The sequence below is a fragment of the Ischnura elegans genome, chromosome 7 (assembly GCF_921293095.1).
Source record: "Ischnura elegans chromosome 7, ioIscEleg1.1, whole genome shotgun sequence".
NCBI classification, from domain to species: domain Eukaryota; kingdom Metazoa; phylum Arthropoda; class Insecta; order Odonata; family Coenagrionidae; genus Ischnura; species Ischnura elegans.
The window spans coordinates 113429062-113455235 of NC_060252.1; the positions used below are offsets into that span (position 1 = coordinate 113429062).

General features: G+C 39.9%; 1 protein-coding gene across 1 annotated transcript in view; it reads right to left on the minus strand.

The window, feature by feature from the left end:
- The window catches only part of LOC124162866 (DNA-dependent protein kinase catalytic subunit-like), a 299017-nt gene that overhangs the window by 148949 nt on the left and 123894 nt on the right, over nt 1-26174 (minus strand). The window contains exons 24-30 of the mRNA XM_046539551.1: nt 25563-25850; nt 18509-18742; nt 12444-13290; nt 10249-10389; nt 7663-7863; nt 7433-7581; nt 6518-6679 (exon numbers count right to left, since the gene is read on the minus strand). Of these exons, the coding sequence (XP_046395507.1) occupies nt 6518-6679; nt 7433-7581; nt 7663-7863; nt 10249-10389; nt 12444-13290; nt 18509-18742; nt 25563-25850 (2022 nt within the window). The remainder of the gene's footprint in view (nt 1-6517; nt 6680-7432; nt 7582-7662; nt 7864-10248; nt 10390-12443; nt 13291-18508; nt 18743-25562; nt 25851-26174) is intronic.

Here is a 26174-nt window from a genome sequence, read left to right on the forward strand (position 1 = left end):
TACTAGCCCCAGTGATTGAGAAATTTCAGAATTTGTTTACGCAAACGGGCGGGCCCCCTGCCACTCATCTAGTGGAGCACGAAATTCCGACGGGTGATGCCCGCCCGATTTATAAAAAACCCTATAGGACCCCGCACCACCTGAAGCCCCTGATAGAGAATTTCGTGAAAGAGCAATTAGACGGGGGGGTCATCCAGCCTAGCAATAGCCCGTGGGCGTTTCCGGTGGTGGTGGTTCCGAAAAAGTCACTGGATGGCAAGCCAAACTATCGATTCTGCATAGACTTTAGGGCCCTTAATGCTATCACTAAAGCAGATGTTTACCCCCTTCCCAATATCACAGAGACTTTGGAATATTTAGGCGGATGTAAGTACTTCACGACCCTCGACCTCACTAGCGGATATCACCAGATTCCGATGGCCGCGGACTCGCGTGAGAAGGCCGCCTTTATCGTAAACAGCGGCCATTACGAATACGTCCGCATGCCATTTGGACTTAGAAACGCGCCCGCGACATTCCAACGGATGATGGATGGAGTGCTACGGGGGATGACGCCGTCGGAATGTTTAGTTTATCTAGACGACGTCATCGTGTTTAGCGATTCGATTGACACGCACGCCTCACGGCTAAGCAAGGTATTCGAGAAGTTGGAAGCGGCCGGCCTGTCGTTGAAATTGACTAAGTGCCACTTTGCCCTCCCACAAGTAAAGTACCTTGGCCATGTTATCAGCGCCAACGGGATCAGGCCCGACCCAGAAAAAGTTGCTGCGGTGCGCGATTACCCAACCCCGAGAACGGCAAAGGAAATTCAGTCATTTTTAGGACTTACAAACTATTACCGCCGGTTCGTGGATAACTACGCCGTGCTCGCCAGACCACTGACGGCGTTGCTGCGGAAAGGGACTACTTTTAATTGGACGCCTGAGTGTGACGAGGCTGTGGAGAGTTTAAAGGAATCGTTGACGAGTAGTCCGGTATTAATTTACCCCGACTTCAACCGACCTTTCATCATCTCTACGGACGCGAGTAATTTCGCAATAGGGGCCGTGTTATCGCAGGTGATCGATGGGGAGGAACACCCCGTGGCATACGCATCTCGGCAAATGAAAAACCCCGAAATAAACTATACTACAACAGAGAAGGAACTCCTCGCTGTCGTGTGGGCAGTGCGACAGTTTAAGTGTTACGTGTTCGGCCGTAAATTCTTGATCGTAACTGACCATGCTGCTCTTAAGTGGTTGTTTGGTCTCAAGGATCCAAGCAGCAGGCTAATGCGTTGGACACTTAAGTTAAGCGAGTACAACTACGAAGTAGCGCACAAGCCCGGGAAGGCGCATTTAAATGCCGACACGCTCAGCCGGAAGGTGAGGGGCGTGGTCGCTGAGGGAGCGATAGACTTCGCGGATGCGCAAGGGAGTGATGAGGAGTGCCGAGGGTGGAGGGAAGACAAAAATTTCGCGGTAATCGACAATGTGTTGTTTAGGAAAACGAAACGGGGGAATAGGACTGTGGTGCCGAGAAGCTGTAGGGAGGAAATACTTAAGCAATGCCATGATCATATAATGGCGGGACATTTAGGTAGGGAAGCAACGGTGACTCGACTAGTATCGCAATATTGGTGGCCAGGTATCGAAAGAGCCGGGAGGGAGCACGTCAAGCACTGCATTGCGTGCAATCGAAGAAGCCCGTATGGAGGCTCTAAGGCCCCCTTGCAGGAAGTGCCTTATGCCTCGCGGCCGTTTGAGTTCTTAGGGCTAGATATTGTAGGCCCTTTGCCGCGAACAGATAAAGGAAACCGGTTCATATTGACAATTGTGGATCACTTTTCACGGTATGTAGTCATGACGGCCATGGCCGACCAAACTGCGGAGACGGTGGCTGCGGCGCTTGTTAGAAATTGGATTTTGCGATTCGGAGTCCCAAAGACGATCCTCACCGATCAGGGAACCAATTTCGAATCGGAGTTGTTCCACGAGATGTGTAGACTGCTCGAAGTGAAGCGATTACGCACGTCATCGTATCACCCGGAGGCGAACGGGAGGGTTGAGCGAGTGCATCGCACGATCGCCCAAATACTGAGCCATTACGTGAATTACAATAACAACAATTGGGATTCTTTATTAAACTATGCAGTCTCTGTGTATAATATTAAAAAACACCGTAGTACAGAGTACTCCCCCCACGAAGTGATATTCGGATTTCCGATGGCCTCCCCCTTTGAAGTCATGGCGGCGAACGATGTCCCGTCCAAGCACCCGGCTGTGGGAGAATTGTGTGCGAGACTAACAAAGTTGTGGGAAGTTTGCAAGGAAAACAATCGGAGGGCACAAAAGACGCAAGCAGAGGGGGTAAAAACAAAGGGAAAACAACGCAGATACGAGGTGGGCGACTACGTATATTTACGCGACCCGTGTTTGAAGCCAGGGCAAGTGAAAAAGTTTCATTGCCCCTGGGAAGGGCCGTATCGAGTGATAAGAGTTTTGTCCGATTGCAATTTAGAGTTGGAGCTTCCATTTCGAAAAATTGTGGTACATGTGAATCGTGTGAAACCTTATTCAGGTTCTATTCCACCCCCAGATCTAGGAAGGAGACGTGCTCGCCCCCGAGGAAGACCCCGGAAGAATCCACCCCTTCCTCCCCAAACCCCAATTCTACCCTCTTGCAGTGACATAGAGTTCGAATCTGTGGAGCCGCGGGGATACGCCGACCTTCCAGAGGCCAGCCAGCTGGGAACGGATAGCGGGGAAGGGTTTGACTCCCCTCCCTCATCCCCTCCAGACGGCGAGGCGCCAGTGAAGGGGAAAGGAGTGGTTCCCCCCCCTCCCAACCAAGAGGAGAGCTCCTCCCAGCGGAACGAAGCAGCCTCCCCTCCACCGCCTTCCCCTCTCCTCCCAAGGCGGTCCCCTTACCCCCTCCGCAGCCGACAGCGAACAGCTGAGAGAACCGCAGCCCCTCCCCTGTCCCCTTCTCCTGCGCCTTCACACTCCTATTCGCTCCGATCACAAGGACCCTTGTCCACGGTTCTAGAGGAAGACGAACAAGTACAATGACCTTGGTATTCGCCATTTTAGTCGCCGCTGGGATAGCGGGACTTGAAATGGCTCAAGAATTGGTGCCATAAAAAAAAAACGGTTTGGTATTTGACTGTGGACAAGATGTGGGGTTAATAGAACACGATTGGATGGTGGTAATTAATTTTGATTTGAAGGAATGAATAATGAGTATAAATTAATAGGTCAATTGTTTGACAGAGCTAAGGGGAGGATAATGGGTATGCAATGTTAGATTTAAGGTTGTAAAAATGAAGGGTATAGCTTAACAGTGATAATGTGTAATGTGTGAAGTGCATCAGTAGTGTGGGGCGGGGTCGTGGGCAGTGAATTGCCAAGAGGGTTTTTAAAATCCAAGGGATTCCTGTGCAAAGATGACGAGTGCTTGGGAGGGTGGGAATTTGTGATTCTAGGAAAGTGTAGGCCACGGCCGAAGATTGAACTCTGGACCTATTGATCCACTTGAATTGATTCATATATTTCAACTTGTACGGTTTTCTGTTAAGTGCTTTAATTTTTTTTTCTTTTCTTTCTTTCTTCTATCATTGGGTAACTTTTCATCTTTCTTTGTTTTATTGTGATGTTAATGGTTTCCATGTATTCTAGTATTGAATTGTTATGTTTTGGGATATTCAACAATTCACTTTGGAGGGGGTATAGTTGTAAGCGGAACATCTTGAGTTCGCAGAGACGTGAAACCGGATGGTAATGCTATTCTGATCCCCATGCATAGGCACTCATGAGAGTGCGTGGGAGTGATGCTGCCATCAGCACCTTCCGGGAAGGTGTGGCCACGTGGGGAAGAGGACGGGGATGACGCCAGAGGCAGTCGACGGAAAGTACTCATGTGTAGAGGCCGCAGGCCATGTGTGCGACGCACGGTGTGTGATTGATAATAAATACCTTCACTAAATGAGTTGATATCAATAATTCCTCTGGAGTGCCAACCCAATAGAAACCACGCACTTACAGATGGAAATAAAATGGATGTTTCTAAACACCTTCCCGTCAACTCGTTTGCTATCACAGTCTCGCTTTCCCGTGATTGTCATTTCTTCTGATGGTTTCCTTCAATATTCCTCCATTCAGCATGCTCCATAGATATTTTCTACAACGCCCTCATTGAACGTGTTTCAATATACAGTAAAACCTCTTCACATCGTAATGGAGGGGACCAAAATTTGGGCAATTTGATGTATGGAGGTTCACTATAGAGAGGTTTTAGTGATAGGCACCAATTTGTCATATCCATTGGAAATGAAAGGCACTACTGTCTTTTAAACCATTATATTTATGTGTTTAAACACACATGCATGCATCAGTGAACATATATTTATTATTTGATAATTAGAGAAAGCAAACGCTATCGCATGATTTTTACCATGATTCGAGAGAAAATGATGTGATCTCTCTCAATTCAACAGTCACTAAAAATGATTCGGATACTTGGATACCTTTTTCCTCATTTACTGTTAGGTATGCTCTCATATTGAACAAAATGGCCACAACTAATGATTAAAGTGAAAATTACACCATAATAAGGTATATAAGAAAAAAAAAGAGTGAAACATTTATTGCTGAAAATGTCATTCCATGTACGCAATCGGGGCTGCATTAATGGTCTCTTGTTGTCTTGGTACGTTATGCGGTGGTCATTTTCGGGGTATCTCCTTGGTATGATAAGTGGAGGTTTTACGATATAAAGAGGTTCACTACAAAGAGGTTTGCCTATAAATTTACATGTTAATCAGCTGGGAACGTAGGGGTGGTATGAAGTATGGAGGTTTATGATGTAAAGAAGTTCACTACATAGAGGTTTTACTGTATTTCTGAGTCAATCGGCACTCCATATGTCAGTCTCATTATCCTGACGCGCTTGATCTCTAGAAGACATCTTACTAAGAACAGGGTTCCCACTCTAACTAAATTATAAAATTCACGGTTTTTTCCACGTTTTCACTGTCTAAATTGCATCAAATTCACAGTCTGTTTGATAAGCCATTTTAGGAAGAAATATTGATCTCATAAAAATCACTGGCCGCACATTAACTAAAAATATAGCAAACGCGATAAACATCGGGAATGCAAAACGCAGCAATGAAAGTTCTCTTATGAAGTCGCCTATCGTTAGCAAAATTTAGGGCCGGCTAGAGGTTGTGAGTGAGAAAAAGGAGGGAAGACAGGGAAGTGAAGAGGTGTCTGATTTCTCGCCAGGGTTAATGATCACTTTGGTGAAAGGTCGTCCAATCACACCCTTAAGGTCTGTGTGTCGTCATGACACACAGACCAATAATTGTGCTTCCAATATAGGTGTGCAGATAAATAAATGCATGGACAGTATCTGCGAGTGACTAACCTATTTTTCTTTTGATCCGTCAATTGTAGATCTAAAATCAAGTTTGAGAGGCTTTTAAGGTTTCATGACGAATTTCACGGCTATTTCCACGTTTTTTCATGGCAGACGAAATTCACGGCTTATTCACGGTTTTAAGGTTTTCACGGTTGAGTGGGAACCCTGTGAGAAGCTAATGACAAATCAGAGACTCAGAGTATCGATAAAATGAAATACATAACGATACATTCCGAAAGCGTTCTCTTATTTCCTTCAGATTCATACGCGTCTCATTCCACAATTTTGCTCATTTCATCTCAGCACTGTCTCTTATGCTGTCTCGTAGTCTACCGCGGCATTCTTAACTCGTTGACATTTCGAGTTTTCACCACGTTGGTTGTCATAGAATGACAGCAGTATCACCTGGATTCCGCAAGGCATCTTTATAAGTGACGATATCGGCTTTTGGCATCTCCTTTGCACCACGGTTTCTGACCCAGAAAAATCCCATGTTTTTTTATTTACATGTGAAAAAGTTAATGTTTTTTATTGTGCTCCAGGAAAATTATTTCATTATAACAATGATGTGTGTCTCCCAAATACATGTGTGAACGTAATCAGAAAATTTTCAAACGTGATAATAGAGTAAAGAAATACATACCTTAAGACCAAATTTGTAGTGCTTTATTTTAATGCTGTCTTTTTCGATTCTCTTTTATCTGATATATGCTTTTAACCAAGAAAACTATAGCAAATAATATGTTTTGATAAGGTACTTGTGTTTAAAAATACTTGAATTATTATTTTTTAACTATGCAAGTGAGACATTTCTATTTTACAAAAATTATTTTAGGTGTAATTAATATTGTTTTGCTAAGTCCAGTTTCTTTCCTAGCACTACATCTAACCGTAAAACATAATCATGATATTTCTACACTCGTATGGTAAAAATTTAGAGGGAAAAAAATGAAAGAGCGCAAGAAAAGGGCGAACGGTCAATTGACCGCTGGCGGTCATTATAGGTATGCAGCTTACCCTGGTCATTCTAATGTTAAATTAAATAGTTAACATAATTTTCAAAAATTAATTGTTTAGCCATTAATCCCAGCAATGGATATGAGCAACAGACACTGACCTAATTTTATCTCCTGGTCGCCATGGCTCCTTGGAATGTTTCAGAAAAAGTTGAGACAGAAATAAGCCAAGGTCTTTACTCCTTTCCCTCTCACTTTCCAGTTTGGCCAATATTTCATCAAACGGAACGTCAATCAAATCCATCCACTGCTCACACATCTCCCTGCAACAATGCAAAAACATGAATAATAATTAATAACTTGTTTACCACTACATCAGCAAATCAAATCTCTTAATGCCAAGGCACTGCATTCTGGCCAAATATGGGACCAATGAGGATTTGTAATGCAAAAAACTTACTGTTTTAGTAGTAAAAAAAAGCAACCAATTGCATGCATAAAAACTGAAAAGATGGTAGATGGTCAAGAAAAGAAATTTAGTGTTAACAAAAGAACTAGAATATTTAGGTAAAATGCAAGTCAAGTGAAAAATAAATGCTTTACTTTGCTGTTATGAAGGATTTGCCAGAGAAACAAGCTACATTTTGATGAATTTTTTTCTATAAGAAAACCATAAGAAACTGATAACTCTCTTACTTTGTGCTATCTGGGTAGACATTGAAATATTGATGCAATTACTCCTCATTATAAGGAATGAGTTAATACATCATATTTACTGCTTTTTATGATGCTATAACTAGAAAAAGAGGTTTTCAAGAGTGTTTTTTTTTTCAGGGATCTTCAGCACTCGCAAAAGAGTCTTATGCTGTGCCATTATCGCCGAGCATATTTTGGTGTAAACCAGTTCACATCAAAATGGTAAACAACAAGTTGGACACAATCAACCAGTTGGCACAAACCACACTGCTAGAGCAAACTGTAGGAGACTTCAGTCACTGCTGACACTGTGTCATGTAAACAAAAAAAGTTTCAGACCAAGCCAATAAATTTTATTTCAATCATTAAAAAAATATTACCTGATAATATTTTTGTATTCTTTAAAAATAAGGTCTGCAAAATGGGGCTCATCAGTCTTCAAGGCAAAGAAGTGAAACATTTGAGTGGTGTGGGTCCTTGACAGCATTATATTTGGGTTTTTCCTCCACCACCCCAACAATGTCTGAATCTGAAAGTATTTGCATTCATGAATTACATGGCTAGAACTTAGCAACACTGTTAATTCAGATTTATTCCTTCCAATACTTACCACATCTGATATTAAGTAATTGATGCGATGCCCAAGAAAGCCATTACCCACTTGCATCATTAATGGTGTCATTAATATCTCTGCATGATCAGCCAATTCTTGTTCACAATTTAATACAACTCTGACAAGAAAAATTTTGACATTGCCATGTCTGTCCGAGTGTTCAATAGATTCTTTTATAGAATTCAGCCAATCAAAATCCTGAAAATCAAAGTTTCATAAAAATTAATGCCAAATGTATTTCAATATTTTGCAATCAATTTTATTTTAATCAGACAAAGAAGTAAGATGATGAAGTTGAGGGAAAAGTACAAAAAATAAATAAATGAAACTATAATTACATACACTCTTTATAATGGCTCTGATTACTTTACGATATTTTCAGGTAAAGAAAAAGGAAAATTTCTCAAAGAAGCATTTAATATAATCCCTGATTTGCATACCAATCAGACAAAAACTCCCTCTGCTAGTGAAAATTGAGTGATTTGTGACATTTGGAACTGCATTAACCCCCACCCACTTCCATTTTACTTGCTGAATATTGTGCTCCTATCCTTTTTTTTTATTAATGGAATGGTAAGTAATGAAATGATATTAGGTAGTTAGTAATCATCGAAAAACAGTGAAATAAAAAGTGGTTATCATTTCGTATTGTAGAGTACATATTTAGTTAAATAAATCGAGAACACGGCTATCGCTGCTCATATAAAATCATTTCATTACTTCCAATGCATTATATTTCATGAAACATGAGTTCTTTCTGTACATTATGCATATTTTAACATTGTTAAACTTTCAAAATATTTACATTTATTGCTTCCCTAAATAGCACTACAATTATGAAAATCTGGTGACACTCTAGTGATGGGCACTGCGCGAAGTTCAAATGTGCTACTCAGCAGATAGGGCTGTGAGAGGGCGAGAGAGAGAGAGCCTCATTTGGTGAGTCACTCCCCTCCACATGACTCCCTCAGCACACACTGTGCGTGTTAGAGTCCTGAGTGGTAGAAATCGGCTCCATGTGCACACGACTCCCTTTGCGCACAATGTGCACATTGGAGTCGTGTGTGGTGGGAGTCAAACTCCATGGGCACACAACTCCTTTCGTGCACACTGTGCGTTGAGTTGGAGTCATGAGCAGTGGAAGTTGGACTCCATGAGCACACGACTCCTTCCACATACATTTTCCAAGTGAGGCTCACGGCTCGCGGGTTTGGCAGCTCAAAGGGAGCACATGACGAGCTAGCCTCATCATTTCAGCGAATTTGACCGTGGCACACCGGCTTTAACACATTCAATGCGGGCCTGATTTTCATGGAAGTCATCTGAATCAGCCAAAAAAAATTTTTTTTGCTTGTGTTTAGTACAGTCCCTTATGCATGTCTATATTTGATTTGAGCAAAATTTTTAATTATTTTTGCAAAAATTGGCACAATGTCAATTGATGTGCTCCGTGCATTTCAATATTGCCTGGCTTAAAACTGAGCGTGTTGACTATAATTCAGGATAAGTACAACTGTTCACGAAGTTTGCAGTAAAGCTATTTGTGTTGCTTTTGCACTGGGTTTATGTCATTGGTGTCTGGGATTATCATATGTAAAAGAAAAGACATTGACTGTGCTACAGGGCCACACTGCTCTGAGTTATGTCATCAACATACGATGACGTTTTTTCGACAGGCATAACTTATGCTAGACTAACGATAAAATATGGTATTGTTATGCATGAGAATGGTTTGATTTCCACCGCTGTTGCCTTGATTTACAAGTATGTACAGAAAACTTTTCCACAACTTTTAATCAGATGATTCGGAATTAGTCGAAGGAAACAAATGAAATAAGAGCTTCAATTTTATGTACTGGATAAAGAAAGCCTTCCTCTCCTAGCCACCATAGATTCACATATACACAAATTCTGATGAGGGTAATGATCTTTTTCAATAATATAGTGAAAGTGGTAAACAATATGCCTAATCTTGAAAATGGGGTCTTTACATTTTCCATCCACCGGATTTCTGGCAAAATGCAGAACATGTCTTGCCATCATGTCCCGGATCACGCGACATGTTATGAGAGAAATAATGATGCCCAAATTTTGCATCAGTACTCCAGTAGTCGGCTAGCTGGTTTGGAGAAATGATTCCCAAGTGAAATATTAGTCTCAGGAAAACTTTGAACTCCTCCGATGATAGGGTTTTTCATTCCATTACACGAGCTCTTCCGGAGACATCTCTAAGAAAGAGTCTCCACAAATGTTTGTTTTCTCAACAACTGGCTCAAAAAATCTACCTGTAAGTAGGTGATCGAAATGATCATGCCGCCTGTCCAACAGTACCACTCTTACTACTGCATAAAATAACTTTCATGCCATTATGTGAACTTTAGAACTGTTCACACTTCAAAATTACATGTAATCAGTAGGAGAGTTTTTTTTATACCACTCCAATTTACCTAGTGAGAAGTTTGCCTACCTGCAAGTAAATGCACCACATACCAAGAATAAGACCCACCAAACATGAATATTAATTCTATTGATGACATAATTAATTTTTCAATGATAGCGTAAAGAAAGACATTTCCAACTCACTTGGGAGTCATTGCCAGAGGGGAGAATTCCTTCTGCTAGTAAATGCTTGATAAGGGTGGTGACGGACGTCATGCAGTCATGCTCATTGGCAGGATCCCTCTCATGCATCACCTGCACAGGCAACGAGGATGTCACCCCACTCTGAAAATAAGATGCCCCCACGATGAAGAAATGGGCTGCCTCATTCACTAATCATAATACATCAATTGTTGATTACGGGCGGGTTAAATTAAAAATAAAAAGAACCACATTTTTCTTATTCTCTATTACTTATCTTCCAAAAATATTGGGAAAAACAGACCGGCCATATTCAGTAACATCTATGCGGTCATTACTTTTCTAAGTAAAATTTGTTCCCTAGTGGAGTTCCAAAATTAGGGGGGTCGTGTTCATCTTAGATTCAAGTAAATACAGTTGTTCTGGTATTGTTTCTTCTATCAAACAAGTCATTATTTGGCATCTGTTCCTTCAGCAGCTGATTTTTATTTTTCTATTACAAATGCTTCTTTTTATACTGGGCTGTTCCTTCATTAATTTTGTTGGTAAAAGTATTTGGTATTATGGTTAGTTGATTGGTTTGTATTTCGATTAAATGGGACACTTCAAATACCTCAGAAACAATTACATATCTTTTGTTTCCTAATGAATGGCATGGAAAATTTGTTATTTACACTTCACTCCTTAGAAGCTGGTGTAGTTAATGAATTAAGCCCACCATGACCCAAAACTGCTTCATTTTAATTTCAATTTTCTACGTTGTTACCAGCAATATATTACACACAAAAATGGACGATAACCTATACAGGAGGATAGATTCTTATTGCTGAAAATATGTCAATGTGTTGTATTACAAATTACCATGGAAGGAGATACACAACCACAATATTAAAATGCAAAATAGGGCAAAAAAGCAATTTTGTACCTAAATTATGAAGATTATGCAGAGCTCAAAAAGTATTTAATTTATCCAGAAGTGCATATAAAGTGATCTATCAGCAAGATCATGTAATTAAATAGATTTACTACATAGAAGTAATTAGAATGGATACTTGGTTGCTTCACATAAAGAAATTAATTACATGTACTGGGTTTCACCAGGGATTGAAATCATTAGGTACACTTAAAAGGTCCATACCACACCAAAAGAGAGGTGGAGGAAGAAGGAAGTGAAGGGCCGTATTCTCAGTCGACCCTGTAGGGTCAACCGACCCTGGATACGTCATCAGCCCCTACATAAACCGATCTTGCCCTACATACGCCAAATCAAGCCCTAAATATGGCCATTTTTGGAACTAAACGGGCCCTATTTGATGTAGGGTACCCAAACCAACCCTACACCCTACAAAAACATGGCAGCCAAATATTGTCTGCTGATCACTTCGATTAAAGAATCTACGTTACAATGGATATTAAGGGAGACGACCCCACACAAGCCATTTTAAAATGTACAGTAACACAGCGGAAATATAATAATACTACCACTTTATAACCACCAAGTTAAATAAATTATAAAATTGATTGAACTAGTAAGAACAATATAACGGATTACATCACCTTGTTTCTAGGAATATATAATAATATTTTTCACATTTGGCACTCGGTATACTTTTGGGAAACCAATACTTCGTTTACGTATATACATAGAAAACGTATTTTCATGCCACTATTTGCCATATAATAAACTTAACTACGGAAGGTGAAAACGAATGATGAACCTTGATGATGCAACATAAGTTCCCACGTAAATGATCATATATGCTCCGTACTTATTACTATCTTGTACAGACCGCTTTTGAAGTAATTTAAGGACAATTACGTTCTACTTTTGGCTCGATATGAGAGTATTTGTAGTGATTATTGTGGTACCGACACAACCTGGCGGACGACACCTATTGTTTATTTACCTTGAGCCGTTACCCTAACAATGCGCCCGAAAATTATCGGAGGTCTTTTCTTAGTTTCATAGTTAGTTCCCATTACGCCACCAGAGTGGAAAATTGGCGCTGCGCCATCATCTACGTCATCTCAGAGAACTTGACGACAGAATTACCCCCCACCACTTATGTAGGGTTGACTGAGAAACGCATGTAGGGGCCTTTTGTTATATAGGGACGGATATGTAGGGTCGACTAAGAATACAGCCCTAAGCTTACCGAGGCAGTCTTATGATTTTAAAATAATCACTAGGTACTAACCCCGATTGGATTCACACCATCACCACCTGGCTCCCTGTTGATCCAGCAAAAGCTTCGAACAGAGCAGTGCAGATAATCAAATTTGGTGATGTCCTCATTTAGTGTGCTGTCCGCCAGGTACTCCTGAGTGCTCAGAAAGACGCTGCTCTGCACACTACAATCCAACCGCATCCTCTTCCTCTGAGACTCTTCTCCCTCACAAATCGGTGCATCAACGGCAACCACCTCTGGCTCCACATCAAAACTGCTTGGGAGGTGCTTGGGCGAAGAGGTGTCCACAAAGCACTCCCAGAGTCTTTTACCTTCGCTCAAGTACGCTTCGAACACATACTTAAAAGCTTTGGTCTCCCTTCTCAGATTTGCCAAGATGGAAACTGCAGTGTTGTAGGCTGCACATCGATACCTTCTCATGAGATCTCCCAGTTCTTTAAGCTGGGAATCATGCTCCCTTAATCTCATGCCGTTCAAGCACATATGCATCAGCTTCTGAATCATACTCCTACCGCGCATTTCCACACCTTTATCCTCCAAGAAAATTGAGCATTCCGGTTCTTCTAGACGCTTATTGAGCCCAACAAACATTATTTGCAGCAGCTGGAAGCTGACAATTTTTGATATCAGCTGACTCCTCTTCCCAACAGGATTATCGACAAAACCTTTTTTGAGGGTTTGAAAAATTGTGGCAACAGACTCCTTGTAAAAAGTTTCAACAATGCTCTGGTCACTGACTTTGATGAGTTTGGAGAGGAAGTTGTTCACTGCACCAAGACGAATGTTTTCTGTACCATCACCACTGGCCACAGAGTACACAGCCGTTAGAAGCTTAAGCTGCTGGTCATAATTTGATCTGCAAAGCATGCAAAAACAATTGAGTAAAATCCCATATCCCAGGTGAATAGGCAGGGAAGGAAAAGTGGATAGAAACTTGGCATCAGCATTGGACTGATCATGACGAAAGGTGCCAAGCGTGAGAGCCTTAGGCACAGCATCTCATCCGATGGAGGGAAACACAGTCATTGAAATAGTCTCCACACAACACTCAAGCAGAGAGCAATTTCTGAGAGCAAATCTCTGACGAATAGCCATCGCCAGGATTTAAACCCAGGCCAATGGAGTGGGAAGCCAGAATATAGTCACCACTCTGACTCCATATCCTAAGATATTTTAAAGAAATACTCAGTGAAACAAAGAGACTAGACCAATTAAATTGAACATTCATTAAAACATTAGCTTAAAATTAAAAATTGAACTCAAAATATCCTGCTGGTAATATAAAAACGAGCCTTGTAGTAGAAATAAGGATGCCAAATAATTATATGACATCCTGACGCATTCACATTATATGCACTAGGGATGGAAAGATCTAGGATTTTTTCAGATCCAGATTGGATCCTTGATTTCAGGTGTCAGATCCAAATGTTTTTTTTTATTACCAGTTAAAAAATGAAGCAATTATTCAACTTTATTCAGGCCACATACAATAAAACAAATAATGTAGAGATTATCATAAACATTTTAATATTTTCAGATTTTCCTCACACACATTTTCCCCAAATTTTCTCTCTTTCTGAATGCATACTGAATTGTTTTTCAGATGCATATGCTCCAGTAGTGGTGAGGTGGATTTTGCACTTCCTCGCGATAGTTTCACGTCACAGTGCTCGCACATGGCATATACTGTGTTCTCCCCATCCAAATAAAACTGTTTCCACACTATGGAAGACACTCTTTTAAGGATCGTCTAATATTAAATTAAAATGAAACTGTTCAACCAGCAACACAATTAAGAGCGATATAGACTTCAATTTAAACAACCTTTAATAGAACGAGTGACGGCTCACCAATGGGTTAGGCAGCAGAAGTCCATAAAAGAGAATTGGCGGGGAAAGAACGCGCTCCTTTCATCTTTCAAGCAACGAGGCTACCTAGAGGGAGCTAGGGGACTAACACGTCCGATTTTGCAACTTAGTGACGTCATAGGCTTCAGGCGAAGATGGGTGAGTTATGTGATACACGCAGTTTGCATTTGCACTATCCGGTCTGTTTCGTCTTGTGTGAGTGTGCTCACACATCGCTTGTTTCTTTGAAAATCGTGCTGTTTGGACAGTGTTTAGTATTGGTATAGCCTTGTTGCAACTAGAAAGCTTCATATCAATCAATTAAAACAAGAAAATATCAGAAATTCGTCTAGTTTGCTCTCATTCATCTTTTAATTTCGTGCATGTCACCCAATTGCCGTAAACTGTCGCTAGACACCTTTGGGTAAAATAGGTGACTCACAAACCAGCTGCCTGCAGAAACAGGGTGAACTTGAAGCAAGTAAACTGAAAAAGGTCAGTCGGTGAGACAAGGGAAGGACGAGTACTGTTTCCATTGTTCTCATGTAACTTGATATTTTCTCTCGAAGCTAATGATTTATGGTCTGCTCGCTCTTGGAGAGGACAAAAAAACTTCAGAGGCATGCACCAAGGGGAGATGGAGGGCCGCGGGAGGGGATTAGCGGTTTTGAGAAATCTGCGACGCAGTTTCTTTTGACGTGGTTATTATCCTACAAAGCTGAGATTCCCCTCATGGTTGTACAATCTCTTGGGAAGGTGCTGTTTGTATTCCATTCCATATTCCATTTGTTCCATGACTGAAATTCTGCAAAGTAGAGAGCTGTGAGAAGTTTTAAAAAATTTGGTTCATGAGTAGGACAATCATCGCAGTGTATTGCATGTCAAGGGAGAAGCGGAAATCTTTTCCACTCTAACAGGGCCTTACACTCACTGAAGCTTTAATTTAAATTATGGCTCAGATTTGATGTTTTCCGTGCCTTTGAATCCGATACTTCCGATGAGGGGTAATATCAGTGGTTATTTGGAACTGATGTATCCGATCCAACCATCCCTTGCATATATTCAAACACACAATTTATGACAGAAAAGAAGAGAAGCTAAAGAATGCCTTAAGAGCACTAAAACATGTAATAAATTACAGGCGGTCCTCGACTTTCGTTCAATTCGCACTTTCGTACGTTCAAAATTGACACCTTTTACTTGACTTCCGTACGCTAAATTCGGACTTTCGGACGTTGGTCTGTAAATTTTTTGAATTCCTGTGATGTTTACTGCGCATCCAAACATTCAATTGTTTCAAATGGCAGTACAGGCATCCCCCGAGTTACGTAAGCGATGCGTTCTGGCAGACTGCGTAAGTCGAACCTTTGCGTTAGTGCTTCATAGATTGCAATCGGCGCGTTGAAATTCTCAGCGGAGAAATGCACGGTAAATTCTCGGTGAAGTTTCATTCAATTCACTGCGAAATTCATGAACTCTACCACATATTCTTACGTTATTAGATACAAAATCGATAAACATTAATATAGTCTGAGAGTTGCATCTAGAGCATTGCCAATCAAAATGCGTAATATTATTCCCAGAGTTGACTGACCGCGTGGATTCGGGAAAGTACGGTATCTCAACGTTACATTACTAAACTTAATACTTAAATTGATTCATTATGTTATACTGCGATCTAAGGGCCCAAAGAATGCATCGTCTACCTACCTATAATCATTATATCTTCTGCCTTTTATATATTGCTTCGATCGATGAATCTGGTGATTTCACTGACACAGTTAATACACGTAGGAGTAGTCTAGGATTACAAGCAAATAACACACAAAAAATACCAGTAAATTACTATATTCTTAGATAGCATCACTCGCACATACACTCAATCTTTCACGCACGGAAACATACTTTCATTCTCTCATATCTCAATAAAATTACGCGAAAATATCATCAATTGAATATTTACTTTGCTGGAAACATCGAAGAGTATTTCCAAAGCACAAACCTAATTCAAAGTGAGCTTTTATTCAGCCAACTCTGTCATTAACGAGCAAAAAAGTTAGCGGGGAAAAGCTTTCAATGACGCAATATTCATTTACAGTTGAACACAATATGAGAGAACGAGAAAATGCAGCTTAATAAAATTTTCCACCAGAAACACGTAAACAATTACACAATTAATATCGTGTGTCAACTTTTTCTTAACTTTTTTGCGGCGTTCATTGCAAACACTCAAAATTTCAATGCCGTTACGTGGGTACTAAACAATTCTTTTCCGCAATATAGATTTCTGCTTGAACTTCATTTTCTTTTAATTCCACAGATGGAAATGTCCAAACTTAAGGATACAATTTTTAAATAGTTGAAAGTCGGAGGTGTGCATGCAGTATAACAAGTTGTATCGTACAGGAATGAGCGCAACCACATCCATCAATAGAACTGCAAATTTTCACGTTGATTGCTGACTTGGGATTTATAAGCGATTTTTCTTCAGAAATTAATGAAAATTCCTTTGAGGAATGATAAAAATGGGTCACTTTTTTTTGTTTAGCATGTAAAAAACTCGATAACTATTCGATATTTTTTCTAACATAGGGTGTACGAGCGATTATATACTTCTTCTTGTTCGCATTCGAAAATTAACGTAATCATTTGAAATACAGTTATCGCTTACGTAAGTATGGATTTACATAAGTCGAGACATACGTAACTCGGGGGATGCCTGTATATGCAAACGATGCGAACAATACGAACGTATACAATGAAGGGAAGTGTTGGTAGTTGACTATAATCTAGGTGATTTATTTGGGAGAGGGACTGCCATCAAGAGAAGAAGAAAGCCTTCATTGGAGAGATTTTTCAAAAAAGTTGACTACACATGATCAAATAGCTTTCAATAAAACTAGTAAGATCTTCTTTCTAATTGTGTTTTTTCGTTTGAGTGCTTAATTCATGTACACCTTCAGCAACGATATTGCACAAAATATCACCCGAATTCCATTTGTCTTTTGTCTTATTGAATACCATGCGAAATATACGCGATCACGAATGACGAATTTTGGTGTAAAAATTAAAAGGTATCCAGAGCGCGGGTACAAAAATAGGGTGGTTTCCTATTATTTATTTATTGCCTAAATCGAAAGATTATTACTCCTGGAGTGCGTATTTCACGCTTTTAGATTTTTAAATGACGATATCTATTTTTCGCGATCAAATGAAAAGTGAAAAATTTCAAGCGCGCGAAAACGCGACGCGTAAGTAGGAATGAAGGGAAAAAGTCCGTACGACGCATTTCTGGTTCCCCCTCCCGCCTGGTAGGTGACCTTGATCGAGGCTCTGAGCGCTGATAGGACGCAGGATGCTAACGGATAGCTGAGTACCTTCCTGTCTGGTAGCGCATGGCTTAAAAAAGGTTTATTAATACCTTATCAAACGAAGAAAACTTTCCGACCTTAGCCAGTTTTAATAGGTGTTATTTAAGACATGTTTCCCTGAGCTCTGTGACTCATGCATGCATTGGTAGCCTCTGACGATGCATAACTCCTATCCTCTCGTGTAGAAACTAGGTCCCTGTGACGTCACGTGGAGTGGAATCGCATGGGCGCCAATCTGGCCTTTTTCAAATGAGGATAAAATTTGACCCTTGCCATTCGTCAAAACCGGTATTTCAAAAACCAAATAATTTGTGTATTATGAATACACTAATGGTGGGTAACGAATCGCCATCAATGCCTTTTGTTTTCTTTGATGAAGGAAACTACCCTATTACATTATGTTATGCTTCTTGATATGTCCTTTTATTTATAGTGGACATAATAAGTGGAATGTCGACTTAAACGCCAAGAGGAAGTTTCACTCGATAGCCAACGCATTTTTTTTTTTTTTTTAAACTTTTACTTACATTTTCTGCGTATTTTCGAAAGAAATTAGATGATTTGAGGAATGGTATTAACATATATTATTAAAATTTAGTGAACTGAAATAAAATCTGTGAAAAAAAGGTTTTAGTACATATATTACGCTCATTTGGAACGTAACCCCTAATTAGTATAGTTCGACTTTCGTACATTCGACTTTCGTACACGTTTTCGGGAACGCATTGTGTGCGAAGGTCGGGGACCGCCTGTACATCATAAAAAAACTATTCCAATTTCAGATATTTACTGAAACAATTTACTTAAATAGCAGAAGTGATGATATTTAGTTTACCTTGAAAGATGAGTTTCTTACCTTTTCACAGTCTCAGAGAGCGATATTTCCAAACTATCAGGCTTCAAAGCAACACTACCTCCACTTGAATGGCAGATGATGAATTTCAATAGCATTGGGGAGCTGGTTAACTCAAGTGCTACAAGCAATCTCTCAAATATTATTCCACGATCAGGATTTTCATTTGTCTGCGAAGATGACTCAGATTTTTCTTCATTGTGAAAGTGCTGGATAATTAACTGCTGTAAGTGAGACCTGAATGCAAGGAAGATGATGGTTTCACTTTTTCATTCATCACATCCCTCAGTGTACACTTTCATCCTCATGCAATTAGAAACAATGGGTCAATTGAATAGCAGGAGTGCAGGTAAATAGTCTTTTGAGTTTTTGTAAATATATAGCTGACTCATGTCATTGTAACTGCAAATATTCATCAACTTCGTCTAATGACACATATTTTGATGACTTATTTCAAGACTTTAAGGACCTCCTTTCAGTCAGTGTTTCAAAAAAATAAGACTTTCCTGGAATATTTGCCATAGTCACAAGATACAAGTCAACATACTGCCATCACAGGGTGTCCTGTAGGCCGGCCCTTATTTTTCAGAATTGAGAAAAGTTATGTTTTCCTGGTCTCAAAATGATCCAAATGAGGTTTATATTCACGTGTTAAAATTTGGTTACTTTAAAATAACGGCAACCCGTGCCCCAAGGGCCCTAAGTACTAAGGACCCTCAATTGAGTTTTTTGGGGCTATTTCTATGTAAAACGTAGAAGTAAATCCCTTTTGCCCCAATTTTCTGTTTGTTTTGACCCAAGGTTCTTAGAGTAAAGGTTGCCTCATTCGCGACTCGGGCTCCCATTGGCTTGACGTCACTGTAGACCCAACATCCAGCGCCATTTCAAATTCTAGCCTTTCCGCGGGCCTAACTGCTTACCGCAGCGAGTTCTTGAATTTACCCTCTATCGAACACTATAAGCCGAATTTTTAAATTGAAGGCCGATTTATGAAAATAATGATGATAAGATTAAAAAAAAGATAAATTCGTGTATTCAGACGCCATAATTTCCTGATGAAGTGATGAAATGGGAAGGTGTGCGAGTTGATTCCGTGTCCACACTTCCTTCCGGTAACTCTCAAAACACTGTTTTCCTTGCTACTTCCGCAATATAATTTAAACTTAGATTAATATGGCTGGGAGGAAAATACGCAAAAACCAAATTAGTTGCTTCAAAAAATTACAGTTCTGCAACTTTTTAAATAGAAATTATGCTCGTTTTCATTCCTCGCCGGGCTTTGAAAATACAGACTGTCCCAAGGGTCGTGTGTCATTTTTGACCTGTAATTTTAGTAACTTTGCATCGAGCAATTTTATGAAAATTGGCATATGTACTTATGGGAAAAGGTCCTTAGTTTTGTTGAGTGTAAGCAAAATTTTACAATTTTGACCTATTGACCTCACAATGTGGGTCCAAACCAAAAATTTCAATTTGCCTTATGGGGTTTCAATGTCAAAAAAACCGAGATAGAAAAAAGTCTGAATTTCATTGACCAAGATGACTATTCTTAGGTTTTCAGACACGAGAAACCCGAAATTAATACTTTTATTCTCGAAAATTCAACTGTTGACCCAGTAAGGTCACCGTCATGGTCATAAAGGTGGCAAAAAGAATAGTATACCAACAAAGGTGTCGATCCATAGGTTTTTTGGGTGCCCAAGTCATTGGTAAAGTCCAAAAACCCTTATTATTCACTAATTGACCTCCGAGGGTCACAATGGGGGTCAAAGGTCATAGAGTTAAACGTCGGGCCATCATGACAACCAACGTGTCAAACCATGGGTTTTGAAGGGTGCCAAAGTCGGTTAGGCAGTTCATAGATCCGTAGTGTTGATTTTTTGACCTCTGAGGGTCACAATGGGGGTCAAAGGTCATCGGGTTAAACGTCGGGAAATCATGATAACCAGCGTGTCAAACCATAGGTTTTGAAGGGTGCTAAAGTCGGTTAAGCAGTTCATAGATCCGTAGTGTTGATTTTTAGACCTCCGAGGGTCACAATGGGGGACAAAGGTCATAGGGTTAAACCTCGGGCAATCATGACAACCAACGTGTCAAACGATAGGTTTTGAAGGGTGCCAAAGTCGGTTAGGCAGTTCATAGATCCGCTCATAGACTTTTGCTGTTGAGGGTCACAATGGGGGTCAAAGGTCATAGAGTTAAACCTCGGGCCAATATGACAGCAAAAGTGTGGAACCATGGGTTTTAAAGTGTGCCCAAGTCAGTTTTGCAGTTCGCAGATCCATATTGTCGATTTTTTTACCACCGAGGGTCATAATGGGGGTCAAAGGTCGTAGAGGTCGGAAAAGACAGTGGATATGTGTACTACACCACTCACTTGGTCACCCTTCTAAACCTTTGGTTAGGGACATTAGTTTTCCTATTACTTCAAAACATACGTTTTGAAGTAATAGGAAACGCCCGACGTTTAACTCTATGACCTTTGACCCCCATTGTGACCCTCGGAGGTCAATTAGTGAATAATAAGGGTTTTTGGACTTTACCAATGACTTGGGCACCCAAAAAACCTATGGATCGACACCTTTGTTGGTATACTATTCTTTTTGCCACCTTTATGACCTTGACGGTGACCTTACTGGGTCAACAGTTGAATTTTCGAGAATAAAAGTATTAATTTCGGGTTTCTCGTGTCCGAAAACCTAAGAATAGTCATCTTGGTCAATGAAATTCAGACTTTTTTCTATCTCGGTTTTTTAAACATTGAAACCCCATAAGGCAAATTGAAATTTTTGGTTTGGACCCACATTGTGAGGTCAATAGGTCAAAATTGTAAAATTTTGCTTACACTCAACAAAACTAAGGACCTTTTCCCATATGCTAATTTCGAAAATTTCTCAATAGCTCTCAAAGGCATGCGAAAGGACTCAAAATTATAGACTTAGTACTAGAAATTTGTTTACCTGATATCTTACCATTGGTACACGATGTTACTCATAGCATACGAAATAAACGATGAACTTGCAAAATAGTCCCTGCATGAATGAGTGCGCAAAATATTAAGTTCAATTTGCCTTAAAAGGGAAGAATTCCAGATTTTCCAATGCAATAGGGGCATCTAAGTTCTTGATTACGAAATCTTTAGCATATCCACTTAGTTTGTCTGACCGATTCACTTTCTTCACATGTGTGAGGGGCGAGACACGGTAAATGATTCGATTAGTTAATATATACAATAAAAAGATTTTTCAATTTAAGCATCCGTCTGTGATATGAGACATTCCGTCCAGCTTTCTTCGTTTTCGACAAGCTGTTGGAGCACGTTGCCACAGTACAACGGCAGCCTGGCATATCCGACGATTAATGGCGCTCTTCACCCACAAAAAGTTCGTCTTATGAGTAGTGGATTACAAAGACGATTTCCAGTGAAATTGCAGGAAATGTTTTCAGATTCGCGTTAAACACAAGGCGGCGCAAGGTCTCAGGAACTTATTCTCTCTCAATTTCTAGCGTGCAAACAATGAAATGGCTAGGATCAGCTGGGATGCAGGGTCTACAGTGACGTAACGGGACTCCTGCTGGCGCATGCGCAGTTACGAATGAGGCAACCTTACCGTCTAAGAACCTTGGTTTTGACCTATCTCTAAGCGTTTAGGAGGTATCATCCGTCATAAAGCATTCCCCCCCAGGGCACCACCCCGCACCGCGGCACCGCTGAGGTACGGCCCGCACCACTTACTACAGACTTCCCCTCAACACCCTCCCCTCCCTCGGCAAAGACTTTGCTCCTGATGACAAGATTTACATGCTAGTGGTACAGTATTGAAAAGGTTGTTCCTCTTGTGTCATGATTAATGTTGTTAAAGCCTATTATGTCAATTTTAACCCTTTAAAGCCGGCAAAGACTTTGCTCCTGATGACAAGATCTAGCATCTAAAGAAATGTGCTTACCTTAGAAAGAATGTAATTACCATAACAATACTTCGAATCCAAGAGATCAATTTATTTTCACTCTGTCCATGAATTTTGGTACATTAACCAAAATAAATTACATTTTCTGGTATTTCTAATTTTTCACTGACATCCCATATTTGGCAATTAAAGTGCCTTTCCGCACGTAAGGGTTGTATTGCGATCAAAAGTCACACTTAGTAATAAATTTTGAAAGCTCTCTTCCTTCAACGTGACTGCCTAAAAATCTTGAATTAGTTTCAACCCTCTCGCTGCACAATCATTTCCCACTCGATGACCCTGAATAAAATGCAAATCGTTCTTGGATGTTCATCCCATTCTCGCATGTGCACATCAAAGAATGCAATGCATATTTACATTAAATAGCTTTCTCGAATTAGTAGTAACAAAATTTGGTATAGAACCTTAGTCATGCCTTTATGTTCATAGAATGCCTTCTTCGGTGGATCATATTTTCCTTCACATGATCACGTATCACGTTTTTCTTTTCACACCTAGAAATGGATCCGTCAAAGAATGACAGGCCTACCAACTCCTCACTCATGTACCACAAGTGGTTTGAAAACCTTTTTTGTGCTGCTTTCGCTATGTCCAGGTTAACACTTTCGTGATTAACAAGTCTTTTTAGGAACTGCGGGTCACTGTTGGGAGCTAATGCAGAAAATGGAGCGGAAAACCACATCTTTTCCTCTTGAATACATTGAAATCTAATCCACCAATAACTGCATTTTGTGCTCCTCTTTATTTGCGTAAGAACTTTATTTCTTCAGCCCAAGCACATTTATCTGAGAGATTAACGGCACTTTCCTTCTCGTGCGTCAAAAATTCAATGGTACCGCTCCTTGCAATGCCAAACAATTCATCAAGTTTTATTACGAAAGATTCTCTTCTCTTCATATCCACTGTAGTTCGCGCTCTCTTTATGTCGTTGCATGTTCATCCATTCTTTGCGTCATTTTTCTAACTTTTCAATCGCCTTATTTTCCGTAATAAAAGGAATTCTAGTTTTATACTATGGATGAGACATATTTCTCACGGTTTTTCTCGCACTAAGTCTTTCAAATTTCGGACCCATGAGGAGATAGAGAAAACACACAGTACTTCTCTCACTGTAGGTAAATTTGAGCCGAGTATTTCTTCACTTCCTTTTCCAACCAGTTCAATGCCTGGATTTAGTCTTGATTTAGCCTTTTTTTGTTGGTCTATTCTTAAAATGAACGTCATGTTCATGATAAAGTATTTATTTCATCACTTTACTCAGACACAATGGACACCAGACACCAGATTCATAGACACAATTGTATAACATGCTCATAATATTTTGTACATAAAGAGGACTTTGGAACAAAGCCTGCTGGAATGGTTCGCGGCCGTATGGCGGCAAAACATCAAGGTTTAAGGGGTCTGTACCCAGTACAAGGGATGGCGTTGAAGGGTTAAAATTGACATAATAGGCTTTAACAACATTAATCATGACACAAGAGGAACAACCTTTTCAATACTGTACCACTAGCATGTAAATCTTGTCATCAGGAGCAAAGTCTTTGCCGAGGGAGGGGAGGGTGTTGAGGGGAAGTCTGTAGTAAGTGGTGCGGGCCGTACCTCAGCGGTGCCGCGGTGCGGGGTGGTGCCCTGGGGGGGAATGCTTTATGACGGATGATACCTCCTAAACGCTTAGAGATAGGTCAAAACAAACAGAAAATTGGGGCAAAAGGGATTTACTTCTACGTTTTACATAGAAATAGCCCCAAAAAACTCAATTGAGGGTCCTTAGTACTTAGGGCCCTTGGGGCACGGGTTGCCGTTATTTTAAAGTAACCAAATTTTAACACGTGAATATAAACCTCATTTGGATCATTTTGAGACCAGGAAAACATAACTTTTCTCAATTCTGAAAAATGAGGGCCGGCCTACGGGACACCCTGTGATGGCAGTATGTTGACTTGTATCTTGTGACTATGGCAAATATTCCAGGAAAGTCTTATTTTTTTGAAACACTGACTGAAAGGAGGTCCTTAAAGTCTTGAAATAAGTCATCAAAGAAATATAAACAGCCATGCATTTTTCCGCTAAATATTGCTCATGGAGTAATAAATTACCATTCATAGGATAAGCTGTCAAGTCATTTTAATGCAGTGCACAACATCTTGAGATGATAGAAAGTGTAGATGCCGCTTCCTACAATTTCTTTTTTCACTCAAAATCTCATTTTCTATCCATGGGTGGAATACTAAGCATTTTCATCTCATGTAAACAATAAACAACATTTATGGTACACACACACACATTAATGCGTGATGTCTTCCGCTATGTGCACTGTTTCAGTGGGAAAATAAATTATACATAAATCTGTGGTAGCGGATAGGATAACAATTAGTTTATCACATCAAATAATTGTCTGTGATATTTGCATTCGGCATCATCCCTGTCATGAAGTATATTGTGAGTGCCATTTGTTTATGCTGTAAGGCAGAACAGAAACTATTTAGGTAATGTAGATTTTCAAACCCATTTTTGTTAGACCTAAATGCAAATTTTTAAGACAAATATACATTACAAATTATAATAAATTACAATCATTTCAAGTGCAATCTAACACAGCAACGTGGCATCTGCCTTGACTTAAGAGCCTTTTTAATCCTGCATTCTACAAGTAGTAGGTTTAAGAGTGTCATTACTAGCTTATGTCAATCAGACTTCAATATGTAGATGAAAAATGGGTATGCAAATGGTATACTAAGATTTTAATGACAAAAAAAATCATGAGTGATGTTTCGCTTTACGATAAAATTTAGTGAATCTGATAAAAAAATAGTTGACAAATGAATTTAATGTATGGGAATACATTTAAAACATCCATTAGCACATTAGGAACTATTTTTGTTAACCTAATATGTAATAAATTTATTCAGCTGCACACCAAGAGCATAGAAAGTATCAAGTAATTGTGTATTGAGGCTTGCTTTGCACAAGAGAATTTTTTTCCAAAAGTGTAGACTAAAAAATTTGAGGCTTTAAATTTGGAGACATACTGTAAAGAGAAATTCCCCAGAAAAATGAGGTCATTAGCAAGTAAATAATCACTCACCGTAATTCCTCAATGGTCTCTTCATCCTGATTACGGATCATAATGGGAAGAAGCTGCAGTGCTTTTGCTGTCTCCTCAAGACAAGGCTGCTTATCTAGCAACACCGAAGTTATGCAAATTTTACTTAATTTGTCTCTTTGGAAAATTTCAATTGAGCCTGGTACAGCAACATAAATGGCTAGCAGTATTTCCAGCAGCCTTAAATTCCACTCTTTCTTCTGGGTCAAATCTTCAAAATTTCGCCAGTTAGTTGAGAGGCAATCAGAGATGAAGGTGAAGTCCATTTGACTGAAAAATCAAGAAGAGGATTAGTGCAAGTGACAGATTGTTTATAAGGTTGCAAGTTAGCACTACTCAAGACTGTGGAAAGCTTTGAGAGTGCAGAAAAACCCCATAATGTTTGTTAGAGAGACGCTTTTCAGTTTTAAGTGAACCCCCTTCCGATGAACCACACCAAAATGAACCCCCTCCCAAAAAACAATCGCCCAAATTGTTTTTGGCTACAGTCCTGGAAGTACAGCAGAATCTCCAAATTACATAGTTCACTAGACTAAAAACTCAAACATCGGCATACACAAAATTTGTATGAAGGTTCCCTATCAGGAATTGTAA